The sequence below is a fragment of the Juglans microcarpa x Juglans regia genome, chromosome 1S (genome assembly GCF_004785595.1).
Source record: "Juglans microcarpa x Juglans regia isolate MS1-56 chromosome 1S, Jm3101_v1.0, whole genome shotgun sequence".
Lineage (NCBI taxonomy): Eukaryota > Viridiplantae > Streptophyta > Magnoliopsida > Fagales > Juglandaceae > Juglans > Juglans microcarpa x Juglans regia.
This window is the reverse complement of record NC_054595.1, coordinates 4576100-4597504: the sequence shown is the minus strand read 5'-3', so window position 1 is coordinate 4597504 and position 21405 is coordinate 4576100. Positions and strand designations below refer to the sequence as shown.

Here is a 21405-nt window from a genome sequence, read left to right as displayed (position 1 = left end):
ACACAAAGATGATTGGTAAACTTTTAAACAGTGTTCCCTAGTTAAAGGTAAAAACAGTTCCCTTGAATGTAAAAATCATTAAAATGGAGCACAGCTCAATAGCTTCCAGAATTATATTGCTAGACATGCACCGAGCAAAAGCATCCCTGGTGAGTATTCTACACAGAATTGATTTGTAGAGTCAAGTCCTAATAAACAGTATACAAAATAGAAAAAACCCTAGAAGATTCGACATAGACATCTGGAAATTATTATTTCCGAGTTTTTTTTGCCTGTAAAAATGCAGTTCCAGAAGCAGCTGCTCTCTTCTTGTCAAATGCCCTTGTTCTGCTGTCTAAATCCTCTTCACTGTCATCTTCATTTTCACCTCCATCTCTCGCAGGAGTGGATGATCCCTTGGCACTTTTGGCAGCTTTTCTTTTCCCTATGTTTAACTTGGCATGTAGTTTCCTTTCAAGTGGGTCGTTTGAAGGTCCAACTTTGGACTGACGCAAAATTTTTGCACCCAATCCAAGTCTACATGAAAATGTACAGAGTTGTGGCAAACAGCATACAATGACCCAATAATAGCAACAACAGACAGTAAATATGGTTATACAAACCTATTAGGTCGAGCCTGTAATTCTACTTCTGTTTGTTCATCTTCCGCACCTTTTGTCATATTATCAACCCATTGTTCCGCCTGCATATCAATAGATTGCCATGCACAAAGAAAGTTACATCCCGAGCATAGACTGGAGAAATGGCAATAACAGCACAGTGGAAATTTGCATTTAATTCTATAGGCATTACAGCCAATCCAAATGCTCCAATAGCCTACATAAATGCCATGGCTTTATGGATTCTCAATGTAGATCATTTCAGCTGACACACACGTAGACCAGCTACCTAAACATCAAATATGAAATAATAAGAGAGCTGATAACTTAGAGTACTTTGTATTTGAGTATCTCGGGTATTTTGTTTCCACCAAGGGTGGTGGCTCAATGGTCTTTGGGTTAACCTTAAACTATTAGTATTAGCTGCCTAAGGATTCATTGAATTTCCTAGTAGGGGTGGCGTCTAAGCTATGGCTCAAACCTGATTTGAATGAGCGTCTGCAACTTCCCGCCATCTAGGCCCCTCCTATTTGATTCTCGGCGGATAGGGTGCTACTATGGTCACACCCAAGTAAGGAAGCCACCTCTGGTTGCCCCCCTCTTGCCCTCTTCATTCAGCAAAAAAAGAAAAACTGGTGTATTCTGTTAGGCTAGTGTTTGAAAACTAAACAGGAGAACCAGTTAGAAAACAAGGAGACCTGATAAGAAACCATCCAATCATGCAAAATGCGAAGAGATGTGCCGGAAATATACACACTAACACCACTTGCCAGTCTCTTAGGAATTTGAAAAACTACAGCATTTCTCAAGTGATTATATCTTTTTTTATTGACACCGGGTGTCCGAGAATAATATCCCAATTAATCCCAGGGTGCACAGGCCTTCAGCAAGGAGTTTCCCACAAGTGCACCTAGGATAATTCAAGATGAAAATCTCCCCGTCCGATGGCCCCTAGAGATTCTTTGCATCCAAGAGGATTCAAATCTTAGACCTTGGAGGGAGCATACCACCAAGACTAAGGTTTTTACCACTTGAGCCAACCCCTAGGGGTTTCAAGTGATTATATTAAACATTACACATTTTCTCTGGATACTTGATATGAGTTTATAGTACATTCGTACAACTCTCTAAGAGTTCTACGTATATACAACACAGATAAAATCATGAGGAAAGGAAGGAAAAACAGCTGGTGTCTTTCAGTGGTCACTTTGGAAGTGCATCAGTCCCACATTAGAATGTTTACAACAATGCAATTAAAAGTAAAACCATGAATCAATTATGCTATAAATAACATCACATGTTCACCTTCACAGATCAAAATAAGGAATAATTACCAATTTCAATCCCTTATCTCGTTTAACAATTTGAGGAAGGCCAGTTTTTCGCGGTGTCTCTGTAGTTCCCATTGCACCTTCTTGGCCAGCCTAAACAATTAATGTTCACGGTCACATTCTACAGATTCATATCCATAAAACAAATAATTTAGAGTGAGATAAATTTATTTAATAACAAAACTCTAGAGATTAGTTAGTAAAAAATTTAGTCTTTTATTTGTCTAGATTCATATATTGTGTGTGTATATGATAAAATTATTTTTTATTTAGGGAAAAGCTCCTACCGGTTGAGTGATTTCACAACTTTTACACCAGCCACTAAGGATCTGCCACGTAAGAAACTTAGCAAATTATACTTTACACCCAACTTCAGCAGATCACACTTTTCGATCTCTTCCCCCCTCTTTCTCTCTCTCTCCTACCCCCACCCCGTTGCCTAGAAGCGCCCCCCCCCTCCCCCTCCCCCTCCCCCTCAAATCTGCTAGAAGCTCAATATTCGCTTTCTCTTCGAGTTCAAGGCCCCGAATCCACTGTGCCCTTGGAGGTGATTTCTCTCCCTTTGAATACCGTCAGTTATTCTTATTATTACCCATTTGGTGATTCTTAATATCTCTTTTGGTTTCTAGAGACTTTTTTGGCTTAAAGTTTTAGTTTTAGTTTTTGGTAATACTGGAGTGTGCTGCTCGTGTAAAAATGATTTTGTCGTTTGTCATACTTTCTCGTGCATTACGTCTCTCCCTTTCCCCCCACTCGGCTTGTGATAATCTGAAGGTATGGTGATGCTGTAATGATGGTGGACTATAATTGTTGATGTAATTTTAGATTAATATGAAGGTATGTTAATATTAATTGGTGGACTATAATTTTAGATTATAGATGGTGAAGAAAAAGTTACAAGGTTCGTAAGCCAATATCTTTTGGAAGGCTAAAACTTGGAACTTGTGTTTGCACATGATTTCAATGAGGAGGAGAAAGGTTTCTGAAGAGCCTCTTTCCTATACTAGAATCTTATGTTGACAACTTTCCCATTTGCTGGATTAACTTGCAAAAACCTACTTTGTTGTTAACTTGCAAACAGATCTTATCCTAAACCTTGCGATTCTCTCCGTACACCTTGCGATTCCCATGGGTGAACAGTGAAGCGAGAAACCCTAACTCAACCAACCCACCGCCACCCCTCACCCGTCATCAATCAGAGTGTGATATCTCACCTCTGTCACAGACGAGGCCGGCGGACCCCGGCGTCCACGTTGAGGGCCGTCCGACGTCGATCCTTGCCGGCAAACTTGGTTTTTTCACTTCATCTCTGTCAAAGGTGTTGTATTGTCGCCGTGCACTTTCAACTCCACCACAAACTTGGACGACGGACTCCGGTGCATCCATTGTGAGGCATCCGACGTCGGTCCTTTGCCGACAACTAGGAGTATCCTACTGTTTTTTCGTTACTTCCTCCGTTACTTCACGCAACCTGAGCCTTTGCATTAGCCATCGTTACAGACATGTTCGACGGACTCCGACGACCCCATTGTGGGGTCTCCAACGCCGGTCATCCTCCGGCGACTGGAAGTTTCCCTTATCTCAATTGAGGGGTTCTGTTTTTACCAACCTAATGCGCCTTTGGGCTCTGTTTTTTCCCAACCTAATAACTCCAACCACCTTCGCGCACTACTTTTATTCAACAGAATGGTGCATTTCAGCGTGGGATGCCCCTGCATCTGAGGTCGAAGGGTTCATCAGTATGGGTCATCTGGTGCACTTTTGGGTGGAATCGAAGGCTTTTGAGCTTTTGTCAGAATCATGGAGATCGTCATTAAAAATTGTGGAGAGGAGTAGAAGGGTGTGGAGATTTGTAGTGATGGGTCGCAGTAGTCTAGAATGGTTGATGGCTACGATGGAAGCAGTATTACAAGCGAGAAAAAATTTGGACTTCACAAAACACTTGCATGAAGGCAGCAAAACATTCATGGCTTAAAGAAGCTCCAATAAGCATGGTAGGTTTTTAATTGTCACCGAATATGTTGGAGGAGGCCGACGGAGTGTTGTAGCCATTCCTAAAGTGTATGAAGGTCTGGGTTGGGAGAAATTTGCTGCGGAATTATGCAGAGCTGCAGATATGCTTTTTGCTGATGGGTCAAAGAAGGAAAACCAAAAGAAGAATGAGAATATCAACTTGAAAGTGAATCATAAAGACCCAAGTACATCCACGATGGCGAGACGATGATATGCGGCAGCTCTGAAGACCGGTCATGATTCGGGGGTTCATAGTGAGGGGAATGATGTAAGTGGTTTGCAGATCATGCCTCATAACCAGTTTGTTGTGATGCATAATTCTTTAAAGGAGATGGAAACCCAACTTGTCGAATTGAACGCAGCGATAGCTTTTTTGTCTATGAAAATATACCTGCTTTCAACTGGAGGCAACATGGTTGTAAAGAAAAAGACTAAGATAGGCTCGAATCCTTTAAACTCAAATAAAGGAAAAAGGAAAATTAGATTCGGCCCTATTCCTATAACTAGATCTAGAAGAGTATGGCGGGTCAAAAGGAAGTCTAGGTTATTTGAAGTGGGTTCTACGTCGGGTATCGGCGTAGAGACATCTATAATAGAATGTCATTCACCTTGTGTGACTTCTGTACCCAAAGAAACTATGGCTCCCTCATTGGAGTTGAAGGAAAATGATGTCATACCATTGGTGAAGGGACCCGCTGAAGTTGCACATAAAGGGTCACCAGAGGTGAAGGGACTTGATGTCATACCATTGGAGATAACCAATGGAGTTGCTGAGGAGGTATGAGATTTGAACATGGATTTGGCGTTGGTGTCTTGCCTAGAGTCGGGAGTGCAGCTGGATACTGTGTTTGGGGATACTATAGCTCCCTTGGTCTCTCATCCTCCAATAGCAGATTGAATTCTGCCTAAAGTTAACGAGATTCAACAGTTCGTGGGAATTTCACATGGAGGATGTGAAGACCAATTTAAAGAATTAATTATTGCGATCGAGGCAAGCCACTCGCTTGAAACCAAATCAAGTTTCAAGAAAAGCAAGGAGTTACAGCGTCTTTTTTCTACAATCAACTACGACGCTAAGGGTGATAGCTCAACTAGAGGAAAGTCTAAAAGGAGGGCATTGTGAAGACGGGAAACAAGAGGTTGGGGTGGGGTTTTTGGTCAGAATTTTAGTTCTACATGAAACAAGAGGTTGGGGTCGGACTTGGTGTATTTTGGGTTGTTTTTCATGGACTTTTTGGGTTAATAGGGGTTTTCTATTATGGGCAAAGTGTTCTCTTGTATACATCAGTGTACTTGGTTACTCCTTTTGATATATATATAATATTTTTACTTAAAAAAAAAAACTTGCAAACGCTTCTGGTTTGAATTTTTCTCATAGTTTTCTGCTAACAAGAAGCATCAGAACAGTTTCTATCAAAATGTTTAAAGGTCTTTTCAAGTTTTGTATTGAGCTATCTATACTACACTTAATTTGATTGTCTAGTTGGGGATCCTCTCTTGGTTAAACCATATTTTACCAACCCAGAAACAGAGATGAGTAAAATTAATGTGTATATGCTGATGCACCTTAACTTATCATTGAGTTTTTAACGTTTTCTTCTTTTATAAATTTCCATGAAGATGGTGTGCAGTTTGTAGTGTTGTCATTTGCTAAAAGTGAAATTTTTCATGATATCAGGTTGAGTGAATGATGAGTACTTCAAGAGATGATGTTGAGATTTTAGATTATTGTAATTCTAGCGCCAATGAAGTTGAGATGATTGAAGAGGATGGTGAGGTTGAACAAGAAAAGAACATGCCCAGGGTAAATAATACCATGTAATCTTCATATGTGGAGCCGTATGAGGAGCTACAGTTTGAAGATCTAGAGGATGCACATAGTTGCTATAAAGCCTTCTGCAAACGAACTGGTTTTAGCATTCGAACAAACCATACTTGGTTGACAAACATAGACAAATCATTAATTGGGGTAGAGTATGTGTGTTCGAGAGAAGAATTCCGTCACTATGGGGAAATAGATAGAGGACTTTTGTAGCCATGGAATTGGAACTTTCAGTTTATTGAACACTCAGTTTTGTAGCCATGGAATTGGAACATTCAGGTTATGTTTTCTGCCTTCTTGATTTTCAAACAGAGACTCTTTAAGACTATGATATCCATGTTGTTTTTGTTGGAAATTATTGTGGTCCATAACTTTCTGTACTTCCAGTGTTTGATGATGCATCTTCAAACGCATAAATATTTATTTATGGTGCAGGGCCAATTTTCCAACCACTTTTAACTTCTTGTTGGCAAACTAGTTTGTTCGCTTCAGATGTAGATAATACAACTCTCCAAGAAAATGGGTGTGCACTTCCTGCACCACCTCCTTTACTTCCCTTAGATGCAAATTTTGGGAGATATTAATTGGCATGTACGATAGACAGCGGACAATCTACAAAAAGATGCATTAAAATACCAGACAATGTCACAACCTATAAAAAAGTATACTGAAATTTTCAAAGAGAATAAGACTTAAACTATATTCAAGAAACGTGAACACCACCCACTTAGGTTGAAACCGAGTGCTTGCAAGCTACATAACATTACTCTTAAAGAAGATTTAACACTTTTAATCAGGACCTCTATGGCGCAACCTACACTTTTAAATAATTCTATTAGGCATTTCATTCTCTCATATAACAATAGAAAAACCATATACTCTGCGTCCCAAAAAAAAAAAAAATACATGCAGTGATAGAAATGGTGGGGCTACACTTTTAAAACCATATACTCTGCATCCCGACATTACAATTTTTTTTAATACATATCAAGTTCCATGTACAGGAACTGGTCTAAGAATTACAAGAGCATTAACCACATTTTTGTTGGTTGCCAAGAAAGTACGAGAAACGATAAAACCTTTTTTACACGAGCAGCACACTCCAATATTACCAAAAACGAAAACTAAAACTTTAATCCCAAAAATTTCTCCGGAAACCAAAAGAGACATTAAGGCCCTGTTTTTGAAACACGTCGTAACTTATCTCATTTCATTGTTATAACTTTATCAAATTCTTATATAAAATATAATAAATAATTTAATTTTTTTAAATCTTAAAATAATAATAATATTAAAAATAATTTTTTAATAATATTTTATTTAATTCATATAAAACCATGTAAACTCATTTCTAATCCAAATGGGTAATAATAAGAATAACAGACAGTATTCAAAGGGAGAGAAATCACCTCTAAGGGCACAGTGGATTCGGGGCCTTGAACTCGAAGAGAAAGCGAATGTTGAGCTTCTAGCAGATTTGAGAGAGAGAGAGAGAGAGAGGGGGGGGCGGGGGCTTCCAGGCAACGGGGGTGGTGGTAGGAAGAAGACTCGGGTCACAGAAGTAGAGGAGCAAGGAAATTTTCAATCGCAAAATTGTTAATCGCGACGGTGAGGATAGAGAGAGTGACAGTGAGAGAAAGGAGAGAAACGGACTCACGGCAACGGCTTGAGAGAGAGAGAGAGGGGGAAGAGAGAGAAATGGACTCAGCCGAGGAGTTGAGAGAAAGGGTAGACAGAGAAACGGACGGAAGCAAAGAGTGTTGATTTTGTATCATGTATGCAGATCCACTGTAAGTATAATAGATTATTAACGTGTCAAACTCCAATAGGAGAGTGTAAAACACTGAAGAGCACCGCGACCGGTTTGAAGATTCTCTCAATCCGAATCGGCCTAATGGCGCTTTGCACGTTCCATTGCTGGCTGTATGTGTTTAACGCGAAGAGAAGGATATCTTTGGTGAGTGGGATGTGTTATAAAATTTTCATCTCATTTTATTTTATTATTATAATATTTTAAAATTTTTATATAAAATATAATAAATAATTTTATTTTTTTAAATATCAAAATAATAATAATATTAAAAAATAATATTTTAAACTTTCATCTAAAATAAAAAATTATCATCTCACTATCTAAGCATACCCTAAAGCTTGGTTTGAATAACAGATGAGATACAAATTCTCTCAATCCAAACAGTCAGTAGGATGTTTTTATTTCATCTCTGCATTTTCAACATTCGTTTACGTTTTAAAATTAATAACTAATATAAATAGTAAAAAGTTGAGTGAACAGTTTAAAAACTGACATAAACAATACAATGAGCAGTACAAAACTGACATAAACAGTATAATGAACCGTACAAAACTGACATAAACAGTGCAAAAGTTGACATAAACAGTAAAAAGTTAAGTAAACAGTGCACATTTCTTTTTTTCTTATCCTATTTCGAGATCATTCTTCATCCATGTTCACGCATCTTCCCCACTGTCGAAATCCACCATTTTAATTTTTTGTGAGAATGTAGAGTAATTTTGATTAAAAAAATATATTTTGAGAAATAAATTTATTTATGGTATATTTTTAATTAATTATAAATATTACTTTTTATTAATATATTCATAACTATTATTCAATAATTATAAAATGATTTTCAATCATTAATGAGACTCACACCTTTACCAAATTCTAAAAAGTAAAAACTATCTCATCTCATTATCTAAACACATATTTTTTTACAAATCATCTCATCTTAACTTAAAAATCTCACTATTATTCAAAAGAAAAAGTCTTGGTAGCAACCACTGTTTTGCTGCATCCAAAATGCACACATTACGTGTCAAAACGAGAGCAGCCATTGAGAGCTGAGATGATGAGAGAGAGCTCGACGAGAGAGAGAGCTGATGAGAGATAGGGAGCTGCTGATGAGAGAGAGAGTCCGAGATGAGAGAGAGAGTCGATGAGAAAGAGATCGAGATGAGAGAGAGAGTCCGAGATGAGAGAGGGAGACCGAGATTAGAGAGAGTCGATGAGAGAGAAAGACAGATGAGAGAGAGACGGTATGAGAGAGAGGAAGAAAGAAATGGGAAAGTCTGGTGCGTGCGTTTTGCACCAAAAAAAAAACTAAAGGAGCAGAAACAACCACGTAGTGTGTGCAGTGTGTGCAATGTAGCTACAGTGACTACTCTGTAGCAATACTCTATTCAAAATATCTCATCTCATCTCATCTGAACTACGAAACTAAACTAAGCGTAAGAAATTGAGGCCGTGTCAGACCTTTAGAAAGTTGCCTGCATTCTTTTTTTTTAAATAAAAGCAAAAAACAAACTTGGCACCTTGTAATTTTACAATTTCATAAAAATAATATAAAAATGGCGTAATTTGATGTAAGATGTCAAATTATAAAAATCTATTTAATGTAAAATAAAAAACATATTTCAAAATATTTAAATTATAATTGACATTCAAATATTTTTCGTCTGAAAATTAATTCAAATATTCATCACATATTTTGTTTACGCTTCACCATATATACTATTAGCAAGTAAAAAATATTTAGGAGTAGATGAGTTATGATAGCATGCAGGATAGGCTTCTGCTGGCAATGAATTAATATAAAGCATACAAGCTATCATCTTATAAATCCAATTAACTTTCTAGTAGTCAATTTGTTATGATTACAAGAGTTAAAAAGTTTGTTTAAATTAGTATCTAATAATCTTAAAATTTTTAAATTAATGGTTAGATTTTTAACAATTAGTATTAGAGTAGAGATCACGTCACAAGTTTAAGTTATGGCGAGGGCAACATATAGACTAGATTAAAATGTATTTGTATTATATATGGGCATAATGTTAAATCATTGAATACTGAAAGATGAGTAAAATCGTAAAAAAAAAAAACAGGCTATCACGAAGTTAGTGTCGATACAATAGGCCGCCATGGATGTCGGATTCTGAAGCGTGGTGTAATGTTATGATCATGAGGGTTAAATGTTTAATCCAAATTAGTATCCAACAGCCTTAGAACTTTTGAATCAATTGTTAGGTCTTTAACACAATTTTGCAAACATCTAGTGCGCATATTCAAAATCGCTGATTTTAACGCAAACAATCTAATGCATTTGTTTGTGGGTGAAAGACTCTGAGGATCTATGAAAGTATCTACACAAAATTATATACATGAATTTAAGGTCTTTGAAGGCCCTAAAAACAGAAAAAGAAGAGGGAAAGAGGAAAAACACCTTGACTTTTGAGATTCTCAATGCAGTAGAAGAAAAAGATAATGTATAAAGTATGGGAGGTTTATTTATGGCGTTTTTGAAACCAAATCTTCTTTACAAATGAGAAAAAATAACCAGAATAAATATAAAGGTTTCTCTGAATTTCACCGTTGTTTTGTGCCAAATCGATGAAACCATTATCTTTTTATTTCTCCGTTATGACATCATATGTGATTTGAAAATAAATAAAAATATCACAAGTATAAAATAGTTTTTGAGTCCAAAACAATTACTTTAAAGAGTTGTAAAATGGTTAAAACTCAGAGAATTATGAAAGACGTTTTAATAATTAAAAAGCTAAAAGTTTATATATATATATATATATATATATATATATTTATATAACCTCCTCTCACTATAAATCAGTAATATGAGAAGGAAGATGGTCAAACTATATGAGTAATTAAAAGCCTCGTATCATGGGGTGAAAGGGTTTTATATCCCTTTCTCTTTCCTATAGTGGAGGTATGTTTTGTATCCTAGTAGTAAGTGGATAGGAGAGTCCTCTTAATCTAACTTTTATAAAAAGAGGTTTTAGAGCTTAATCTCCACATGATTGACATAAAAACCCACTCAATCCAACTTTTGCAATAACACCTTTAGAATGTGTTTGTCAACCCAAATACACTATGAAAACACTTATAAATGACATGGATCAAATCTTTTGCAAGTTTTAAGAGATGATATATAGAACCCTTGTAGAGAAAACCCACATTTCTAGAGGTTTTTTTTCATTTTTTAGCTCTACTACACAATACATTACATCTTAGGGGAGGCTTAAAAAATGAGATGAGATAAGATGAGAATTTTGTAAATAGTAGTAAGATGGTTTGTGAATAATAGTGAAATAGTTTGAGTTAAGTATTTATTGGGTTTTGAGAAAATAGAGAAAAAAATGTGAATAAAAAATATTATAAAATTAAAATATTGTTAGAATAAATTTTTTAATATAATTTTTATTCTGGAACTTGAAAATATTGAATTATTTTTTGTGTTTTGTTCAGAAGTTTTCGAAAAATTGTAATGATTAGTTTGAAAGTGTTTTTATTTGAGTAATGTTTGGGAAGGAAATGTGTTTTTGTTTAAGTGATGTTTGAGAAGGAAATGAGATGAGATGAGATAAGTGATGTTTAAGGATACCCCTCATTTTAAAACATAATTGTGAAATATGTTGTGAAAAGTATTGTGTATTTATCATTTTTCTTTTATTAATATCCTCCTACTACCTGCGTAGAAAAAGAAAATTCTCCTACTACCTCATGGTCTGACATTTAATGATTTAAAATTATTTGTTATGTTTTATTTATGTGCCAATCATTTAAGTCATACCAAAGAATGTTGAGAGGCTCTGTTGAATGTGGTTTTTTTTTTTTTTTTTTTTGCTTGGACAATTTTTTTGGACAAGATTTTGACCATAGATAACTTATTGAAATCCCGAGTGTGGTGGAATGGTGTTGTATATGCAAAAATATTGGCGTGAATGTGGATCGTTTTCTATTGCATTGAATTCCAGAAATCACAATTGTTGAAGATGATTCCAATATGTATTCTATGGTGCCCATGGAATGAGCGAAATAATCGAACTTTTGAAGAGTGCTCATAGGAGGAAATTAGAATATTCTTTGCATTAGAAATAATAAAATTACTACTTTATAACAACTTGTTTACAACTATGTAATAAAATAATATTATTTTAAATTTTATTTTCACATTTACTTTTTATTTGATGGGTTTAAATATAATAAAAATATTTATTATATTTAAAATTGTATATAAATTATGAATAAGTTGTAAGCCTATCCTAAAGCACCATTTGAGAGTTGTGGTCTAATTATTTATAGTTGACCATGCGATGTGTTCTATGATCACATGGTACAACTGGGAGCATTTAGTGAGCACACGCATTCACTATAAATTTTGAGATTTGGTAAAAAATGTATGTCAACAAGTTTAGATCAGCTCACTAACACAAATCGTAACCTCTGACACTTAAATAGCAAGTGGAGACGAGACATTGTGTCCCTTAATGCTTATATATCATATAGAGATGGTTGACACAAATATATGTTGTCTTAGCTTAGTTAAGATGAGGTTTTTGTCATTTGTTAAGACCGTACATGGATAGCTCACAATCTGTGTAGTCTATGTTTAGCCAGATGCGAGATCCTCTTTGATGTTTTGGATAGCGAGCAAATAGAGTGACTCGGTTTAGTCGTTGAGATAGCAACTAGATTAAGATCTATATGGTGTATTAAGATTAGACATACACTCTTTTTCGAACAGAAAACTCCATCATAGCATGTATTTCATACTACATGTGCTTTTACAACCGAAGGTATAGGTGACCAAATGGTTCTCTACTTCCTCACCATGTGAGCCCTGTAGGTCATAATTCATCATGATCTTAATTTATTTATGCTTTTAGGAGACCTTCGACCATGTCATGAGGTTAAAATTTTAGTGTCTGCTACTTTTGCATGTTGTCTATGACCATGAATGATATGGCCTAAAGAGATATTGCTAGAAAATCGACTTGATTAAAACTGAATGATATAAGGGTGAATGGAAGACTATTTGATAACACATCAATATTGTGTTTACTCAGTGCCGACAAGTATGTTACTTCTTAGAAGTTGTGACATAACTGTGGCTACATCATATTTTATGAAGATTGAGTATTGCTCTGAGTTATTCAGACTCGAAAGGAATTAGAGATGCTTAATCTGATGTGACCAAATGAGTTGGAGCGTAACGAGACATTTTTGGTGATGTTGCTAACCTGATCTTCTCTTAGAGAAATTTGGTATAGTGCTTCTATTTTTTCTTTTACAGGTGTGCTCGGTGGTCGCACAACCTATTTGCTATTATAAATAATATTGAAAACATGTTGAGAGATATATGCATGTGACTTTACCCACTATGTGTGAGTAATAGATGTAATAAAAAGTGGGGATGCCCATAGTGGGCACTCTTCTCCTTTCCTTTCCTTGGCTAGGGGTTATGAAGTGGCTTAATAGTCACTTTATGAACCTTGATAGCTTGTGAGCCAAATGTTACAGATGGAGGGGCTATATAGATAGCCCATTTAAAGTGGTGAGCTTCTGTTCTAAAAAGTGAAAATCTCTCTCAAATGTGTCTTTTTATTCCCGACATTTAGGCTATGGAATATTTGGATGTTACTCTGATTTTTTACCATGTAGCATACTCCACTATCGAGGAGGATGATTTCACAATGATTGAGAAGTCTATGAAACAACTGCACCTGATCTATGATTTACTAGTTGAGGTAGACGTTTCTGCTATATACTTTGATCTAGTTTTTCTAACATCAGTCATCCAAGCAAAATCGCAATGCTTCTTGCAAAGAAGAATTATGGTTGTGGTGGAGCTGCAGTTGGATATCTTTAATATATAGAGTCTCTCTATTTTACTTGAAAATAAATAGAATAATGATACATCTACAATTTTTTAATAATTATTTTATAACCCATTTTACAATCAACAAATATAATTAGAGAAATATTATAGTCATAAAGAGATTACACAAAAATAAATTTATAAACTAATGTGGCATGATATGGTACGTTAGAATATAAAATTATTTTTATTGTAAAATAAATCTAACGTACCATATCATGACACGCCAATTTGTAGATTTACTTTTCAATTTCCCTGTAGTTATAGCAGTTCTCATACAATTATATGACATTATTGAAAATGAATTTTAATCTTACAAAACTGCCCACCATTTTATGTAAAATAGTTGTACACTGATCATGTGGTAGATCCTCCATTTTGTCATTGCAGAAGATACATTTACCATCCACATCAATCTGTCTTCTTCTTAAGTTTTCAAATGTTGAAAGTTTATTCCTTAACTTTGTTGGGAATCTTCAACTTCCATAGAGTAGACCATAATGAGTTTTGGCTTCTAGCATTCAAGATTTCTCTTATGCTCTCACCTTTGTTAGCTTTAAAGAATCAATAGGCACTTTGGACACTAAATTTGCCACTATTTTCCTGGTCCCAAATCTATTTATCTTCAACATCACTTGGGCTTGGACTAAAACTAACGTGGCATGATATGATATATTAGAATATAAAATTACTTTTATTGTAAAGTAAATCTAACGTACTATATCATGTCACGTCAATTTATAGATTTATTTTTTAATTTCTTTGTGACTATAGCACTTCCCATACAATTATGTCACTTCATTGAAAATGAATTTTAATCATACAAAACTAGCCACCATTTTATGTAAAATGGTTGTATACTGATCATTTTCCAAATGTATAATGTTCATTTTAGGATTGTTCATCCAGGCCGGTTTTTTTCCTGGCTAGGTTCGAAACTCGGAAAACCAAATTCTAGTTTCGACTGGGAACCCGAGTTGCAAAACCCGGGTACACCCGATCTAGGTATCGGGTTTTAAACCCAGAACCTCTTTCTTTTAGTTTGAATATTTTGATTGATGGGTTTTCTTTTATCCCATATTTCACAAATTATAGGCAGGACATATGTGAAATCAGACTACTGCATCAAGAACACCGTCTGCATCAAGATCAAACTATTGCATACTGGTTCTGAACGCCACGTAACATCATCTTCAAGGCTGGTTCTGAATCCCATGTAATATCAGAAAAAGTAAAAAAGTAACATAATCTTTATTGGAACATTTCAAACTTCCAAAGATGAAGGAACTAAAGATCATGAAGATAAAGTTGTTAGCCGAGTATCATGCAACAACAGAGAAGCAACGACAACGTGATTCTAGGCAATTTGAAAATCTTTCAAATTTGAATTATCATGCAGCAGAAGAGGAGCAACGACAACGTGATTCTGAGCAATTTTAAATTTGAATTGTATTCTTTTGAAATCCCGCAACACATGTGCGGGTCGTTATACAATCTGTATTATTTATAGTTTATAATGAACAAATGAAAATAACAGTGAAAAAATCTTTTCAGCCTATCTATTGTTTAAACTTTACATAGTATCAGAGCCATTCGACTAACGTCCCTCACACTCCTCTTTCACAATGTCTGCCTCTCCTAACTCCTCTACCTCTGACTTGCAAGCCACCTAACTTCATTTGTTCAATCCCTCCTCCTCTCTTAATATTTCTAAGCTCAGTTGATAGAATTTTCTTGCATGGAAGGCAACTATGCTTCCATATCTAAAAGGCTAAAAAGTCTATGGCTACGTTGATGGAACCTTCAAACCTCTGCCCAAACAACTCACTGCTGCCGATGGCACCACTTTTGTCAACCCCCTATTTGACATTTGGGAAACTCAGGATAATTTAATCCTCAGCTATCTCACCGCCTCGCTCACTAACAAGGTTCTGGCGCAAGTCGCTCACTGTACCACCTCCATTGCGCTTTGGATGGCTCTCACATCTGCTTTTGCTTCCCAATCTTGGGCTCAAGCAATCCATATACGCTCTTAACAATCCTCTGCATGAAAGACAACTCAAACAACCGCTGAATATTTTATGCATATTAAGAAGCTCACCGATGATCTTGCCTTTGCTGGTCAGCCCTTGAATTGTGATGATATCATCACATATCTTCTTGCGAGTTTGGGGCCCGAATATGATTCCCTAGTCACCATTATTGGTGCTCGTGATGCTTCCCTCACTCTCGAGGAAGTCTTATCTATGTTGCTTACATGTAAGGCTCGAATTTAGCATCACTCTCAGTCCATTTCTTCTGCTTCCCCTTCGGTTAATGTTGCAACAAAACATCAAGGTTTCTCCTTTCATCGTGGACGTGGTAATCCACGAGGCAAGGGGCATGGCAATACTCCTTTTCGAGGATTTGCACGTGGAATTCCTTCTTCCTACAATCCCAACAACCTTTGGTGCCAATTATGTGAGAAGCTTGGACATACCGCCTCGAGATGCTTCAATAGGTTTGATCCGAACTTTTTAACACCACCACCTGGCACAAATGCTCAAGCCAATCTCTCCACAAATCCAAACCAGATATCTGGTGATCAAGAGTGCCATGTTGATACTGAAACAACTCATCACTTGACCAACAATTTCAACAATCTCAACATTCGTGGTGAAGAGTATGTGGGTATTGATCAAATCCAAGTTGGTGATGGTTCAAGTTTGCATATAACTCACACTGGCATTACTATTTTACCTTTACATTCTAAATCTTTTGTTCTAGATCAAATTCTTGTTGTTCCCTAAATTATCAAAAATCTTATATTTGTCCAAAAATTTACTTGAGATAATTCTGTTTATTTTGAGTTCTATAACAATTTTTTTTTTTCCAGATCAAAGATTACTCGGGGAACATCCTACATTAAGGCCAATAGTAAAGATGAACTATATTGCTTCTCCAAGCCTCTTCAGCAAGCTGTCTCTTCTGCATTCGTTGGTGTCTGCATTTCTTTTTCTAATTGGCATTGTCGTTTTGGGCATGCCTCTTTTCGTACTGTCAATCACATTTTAAAATCCAATAATCTTCCTGTTGGTTTGAATAATAAAAGATCTATTTGTCCTGATTGTGAGTTAGCCAAAAGCCATAATTTACCTTTTTTGGCCTCTCTTCATCGTGCAAATCAGCCTTTAGAGTTGATTTATTCTGATTTCTAGGGGCCCAGTTTTTTTATTTCCACTCATGGATCTCGATATTATGTCTATTTTTTGGATGATCACATTAAATTTATTTAGTTTTTTCTCTTAAAAAATAAATCTAATGTTGAAACCATTTTTTTACAATTCTAAACATATGTTGAACGCCATTTTGATAGAAAAATTAAAGCCATCCAAATCGATTAGGGTGGTGAATTTAGACGTTTACATAATTATTTTAAAACATGTGGCATTCAACATTGTTTAGCATGTCCTTATACGCATGTACAAATGGGCTCTGTTGAACGATGTCATCGTCAGATAGTTGAAATGGGTCTAACAAATGGGCTCTGTTTAATGGCGTCATTGTTAGATAGTTGAAATGGGTCTAGCTCTGCTAGCTCATTCCAATCTACCTAAGTCTTATTGGGAAGATGCTTTTCAAACAACAACATATATAACTAATAGGCTGCCCACAAAAATTTTACAACATCATCTCCTTTCGAAAATGCTTACAATAAAAAACCTAATTATACATTCATGCGCACTTTCAGATGTGCATGTTGGCCTAATTTGTGATCTTTTAGCAAACATAAAATTGACTTTCGTCCAAAACTTTTATATTTATTGGCTATAGCCTCTCACATCAGGGCTACAGATGTCTGGATTTATCCATAGGAAAAATCTGTGTCACGTCATGTTATATTTGATTAATCTTATTTTCCTTATCAGGCTCGTGACACCACTCCATCCATTGCTCCAAACACGGCTTCTTTACCCATAACATTACAATCCACACAACCACATACACTTTCTTTGCCTGCAGGTGAACTACTATGTGATCGTGCAACCACACAACAAGATTCTGATCAGCATTCACCTACTCCTCTCATCACGAACAGAGTCCAATCAAGCGATGTGCACGCTCTAGCTCCACATCCTACTTCTGAAGCACCAGATGTCCACGCTAATCTCTACCAATCTCCTGTTAGCCCACCTACTCATACTACACCAGATGTCCACATTGATCTCTACCAAGCTCCTATTAGATCATAGACAAATTCATTAAAATCGAAGACTCCATTCGTGGGCATGATAAAATATTCGCTGCCAAGGGCCCTTCTTGTTGAGTCTGGCTCCATCACCGAGCCATCTTGCTTCACAGAGGCTTCAAAGGTTTCTGTTTGGAAGGAGGCCATGAATACAGAGTTCAATGCTTTAATATCTAATGGTACGTGGGATCTTGTATCTACATAAAACTCTTATAATCTTGTTGGCAATAAATGGGTATACCGAATTAAACATTGTGCGGATGGAAGCATAAAATAATATAAAGCCCGGCTAATAGCCAAGGGCTATCATCAGCAAGAAGGTATCAACTTTACTGATACTTTCAGCCCCATCATCAAGCCAAGTACTGTTCGACTCGTGCTTTCACTTGTTGTCACTCATCGATGACCTATTCGTCAGTTAGACATTCAAAATGCCTTCCTCCATGTCATTCTTAAGGAGGAAGTGTATGTACAACAACCATAGAGCTTCATTCATCCGGATTTTCTGGATCATGTGTGTCGACTTAAAAAAAGTCTGTATGGTCTTCGTCAAGCTCCAAGAGCTTGGTTTTCTCGTCTCACAGAAAAATTACGATCTTATGGATTTCAGGGATCGAACGCTGATACCTCTTTGTACACTCTTCGTGATGGTGAGCTGCATTTGCTTGTGTTGATATATGTTGACGATACGTTCCATCATTTTTCCGGACAGGACCGAACAGAACACCCAAAGGAACTGGACCGGACAGATAGCTCGGTCTGGCTTTATTTTTTTATTTTTTTAAACAATTAATAAAAAAATTTATTTAAAATACTAAATTAAATTAAATGACTTATTAATGTGGATTATGTAACAAACTCAATAAAAAATATTTTATATGGTCAATGATAATAAATTAGATGAAAATTATATTATTAATTTATATAATTACTATATAATTAACTAATTGATATTATATATTAGTTAATTCATAGAATATTAACAAGTGTTAATAACATATTTAAAATTTTATATTGTTAATAGTGATATGTTAGTTGAAGATATATATATATATAATATTGTTAATTTATAGAATATTAACAAGTATTAATAATATATTTAAAATTTTATATTGTTAATTGTACAATTATTATATATAAAATATATATAATTTTTTTTTTCATTCGGTCTGGTCCGGTCCGAAAAAACCTTGGATTATGGACCGAGGACCGAACTCTTCGGTCCTCTAAAATGTGGACCGGACTAGACCGGTCTAAGTCTCGGTCCTGACCAAAATGGTCGGTCCGTTCGGTCCGACCGGACCATTTATCACCCCTAGTTACAGGTTCGAATTCAGGTGCTATTACTAGACTCATTACTCAGTTATCCCTTGATTTTCCAGTTAAAGATCTCGGCACCTTATCTTTTTTTCTTGGGGTCGAAACTATTCAAGATGACAATGATCTTATTCTCACTCAACAAAAATATATAGTTGATCTTTTATACAAAGTAAAGCTTGATAAAATTAAAGTATGTGTAACACCAATGTCTACAACTTGCAAACTTTCAAATTATGAGGGCTGCGAATTTGAAGATCTACATTTGTATCGAAGCATGGTTGGTGCTCTCCACTATTTGAGTTTTACACGGACGGACATAGCCTTTAGTGTCCATTGTGTGAGTAAGTTTATGTATCAGCCTTGGGTTCCACATTGACAAGTCGTGAAAAGGATCCTCCGATTCCTCAAAGACACAATTTCATATGACCTGCGGATTAAGAATCAATCTAATCACTCTCTTCATGACTATAGTGATGCGGATTGGGCGGGGGATAATGATGATTGATGTAGTGTTGATGCCTATTGTGTTTTTCATGGCAAAAATCTCATCTCTTGAAGCTGCAAACAGCAGCAGACAGTGGCTCGGAGTAGTATTGAATCGGAGTACAAATCATAATCCAAAATGGTAGCAGAAATTCAATGGCTCTAGTCATTATTGTCCACTATATTTTTTCCATTGCATAAATGTCTGACAATCTGGTGTGAAAATATAGGAGCAACATATTTGTCTTCGAATCTCATTTTTCGTGCACGCACAAAACATATTGAAATTGATTTTCACTATATTCATGATCAAGTTCTCTAGAATAAGCTTCAAGTGTCCTTTTTATCTACACGAGATCAACTAGCAGATTTACTAACGAAACCGTTGGCTACTGCTCGATTTCATCTATTAAGAAGCACCCTTCAGGTGTAGGAGCTGCCCTTTTGGTTGAGGGGCGTATTGGAACATTTTAAACTTCCGAAGATAAAGAAACTGAAGATCATGTAGATAAAATTGTTAGCTGAGTATCATGCAATAACAGAGGAGTAACGACAACGTGATTTTGGGTAATTTTAAAATCTTTCAAATTTGAATTATCATGCAACAAAAGAGGAGCAACGACAACGTGATTCTAGGCAATTTTAAATTTAAATGGTATTCTTTTGAAATCCTGCAACATATGTATGGGTTGTTATACAATCTGTATTATTTGTAGTTTACAATGAACAAATAAAAATAACAGTGAGCAAATCTTTTTAGCCTATCTATTTTAACTTTACAATCTTCAACCAACCCCACACTTTAGAAAAGTACGGATTAAATAAGAAAAAGTACATAAGTAGCGAGAAAGAAAAACTTGGTTATGAGAACAAGACGAATTGGTTCCTAGTGTCAATCAATCAAGATTTGCCATCAAGAGAGGGAAGAGCCTTTACTTTCGGTTATTAGGCCGGACTTATCATTCGCACAATTCCAAGAACACTGCCTGTAGCATGCGTGCGAGCGAGTACCTTGAAGCATACTTGGATTTAGATGTGGCAATATGTGACACGACTTGTTAACCAAACAAAAATACGACACGATAATAACGGATTTGGATTTAGTCCTAACAGGTTTGGGTCAAAACGGGTTGATAACGGGTCAACCCGTTTTGACCCGTTAAGAAAGTTAAAGTTATAATTATACTTTTATATATAAAAGTAAAATTATTGAGATTTTAATTTCGATATTTTTATTGTTTAGATTGTAATTTTGGACTTATAGTTAGTTTTATATATATATTTTTTATAAATATTGTGATTTTAACATTTATATAAAATTATGCTAAACTTAATAAGTTTAAATAGGTTAATTTCGAGTTTGTTCAACCCATTTACATAAACGGGTTAAAACGGGTTGGGTAATGTTGTGTTAACATAGTTCGTAGTATTCACTAACGGGTCAAAACGAGTTGACATGACACGACCCGTTATATTAATGGATTGTGTTAGGGTTTGAAATTTTGACACGATAAGCTTAACAGGTCGTATTTGGATTGACCCATATAGTATAATATACATGGTTTAACACAACACGAATACGACCCGTTAACACGATTTGACACTCCTACTTGGAGCTAGTCTTGATCAATGTGTGCATGGCATACAGATGCTCCTCTATTATATAGTCGTACGTAGGGTACTGTTTGAGGTGACCCAACGCTAGCTTAAAATCCGTAAATTAAAATATAGCCATTTGTTGGTTCTCTACCTTCGATGGGCTTCCATGGCTGCACTCTTCACCAAAATCCTGACGGTTGGAAGCTCGTGGAGCATGGATGAGCCTCTTAGAGATTTGAAGAAAAGTGAGGTTTTGTCCCTGCCGAGAGATGATCTTAAATAATAATATAAAAAAACAAAAGCCGGGTTCTCG

At 35.8% G+C, this 21405-nt stretch overlaps 1 protein-coding gene and 2 long non-coding RNA genes across 3 annotated transcripts; 2 read left to right on the top strand and 1 right to left on the bottom strand.

Annotated features, from left to right (window-relative positions):
- Nucleotides 1–99: 99 nt before the first annotated feature.
- LOC121247199 lies at nt 100–7494 on the bottom strand. The gene is made up of 5 exons (XM_041145564.1): nt 7304–7494; nt 7175–7249; nt 1934–2023; nt 603–682; nt 100–516 (listed from the first exon to the last, which is right to left on the bottom strand). Exons 3-5 carry the CDS (start codon nt 2003–2005, stop codon nt 252–254), a joined length of 417 nt encoding a protein of 138 aa, XP_041001498.1. The 5' UTR covers nt 2006–2023; nt 7175–7249; nt 7304–7494; the 3' UTR covers nt 100–251.
- LOC121247201 lies at nt 2402–6353 on the top strand. The gene is made up of 3 exons (XR_005937230.1): nt 2402–2785; nt 4245–4247; nt 6343–6353. It is a non-coding gene; the product is annotated as an uncharacterized LOC121247201 (long non-coding RNA).
- Nucleotides 4267–5271, top strand: LOC121247200. The gene is made up of 2 exons (XR_005937229.1): nt 4267–5082; nt 5132–5271. It is a non-coding gene; the product is annotated as an uncharacterized LOC121247200 (long non-coding RNA).
- Nucleotides 7495–21405: the final 13911 nt, after the last annotated feature.

What these genes read in the sequence shown, in the direction of transcription:
- LOC121247199 (XM_041145564.1), bottom strand. Translation starts at nt 2,005, where the DNA reads ATGGGAACTACAGAGACACCGCGAAAAACTGGCCTTCCTCAAATTGTT. An exon ending in GAGATAAGGGATTGAAATTG is followed by an intron (nt 683 to 1,933) that starts GTAATTATTCCT and finishes ATTGATATGCAG; the next exon opens with GCGGAACAATGGGTTGATAA. An exon ending in TTACAGGCTCGACCTAATAG is followed by an intron (nt 517 to 602) that starts GTTTGTATAACC and finishes ATTTTCATGTAG; the next exon opens with ACTTGGATTGGGTGCAAAAA.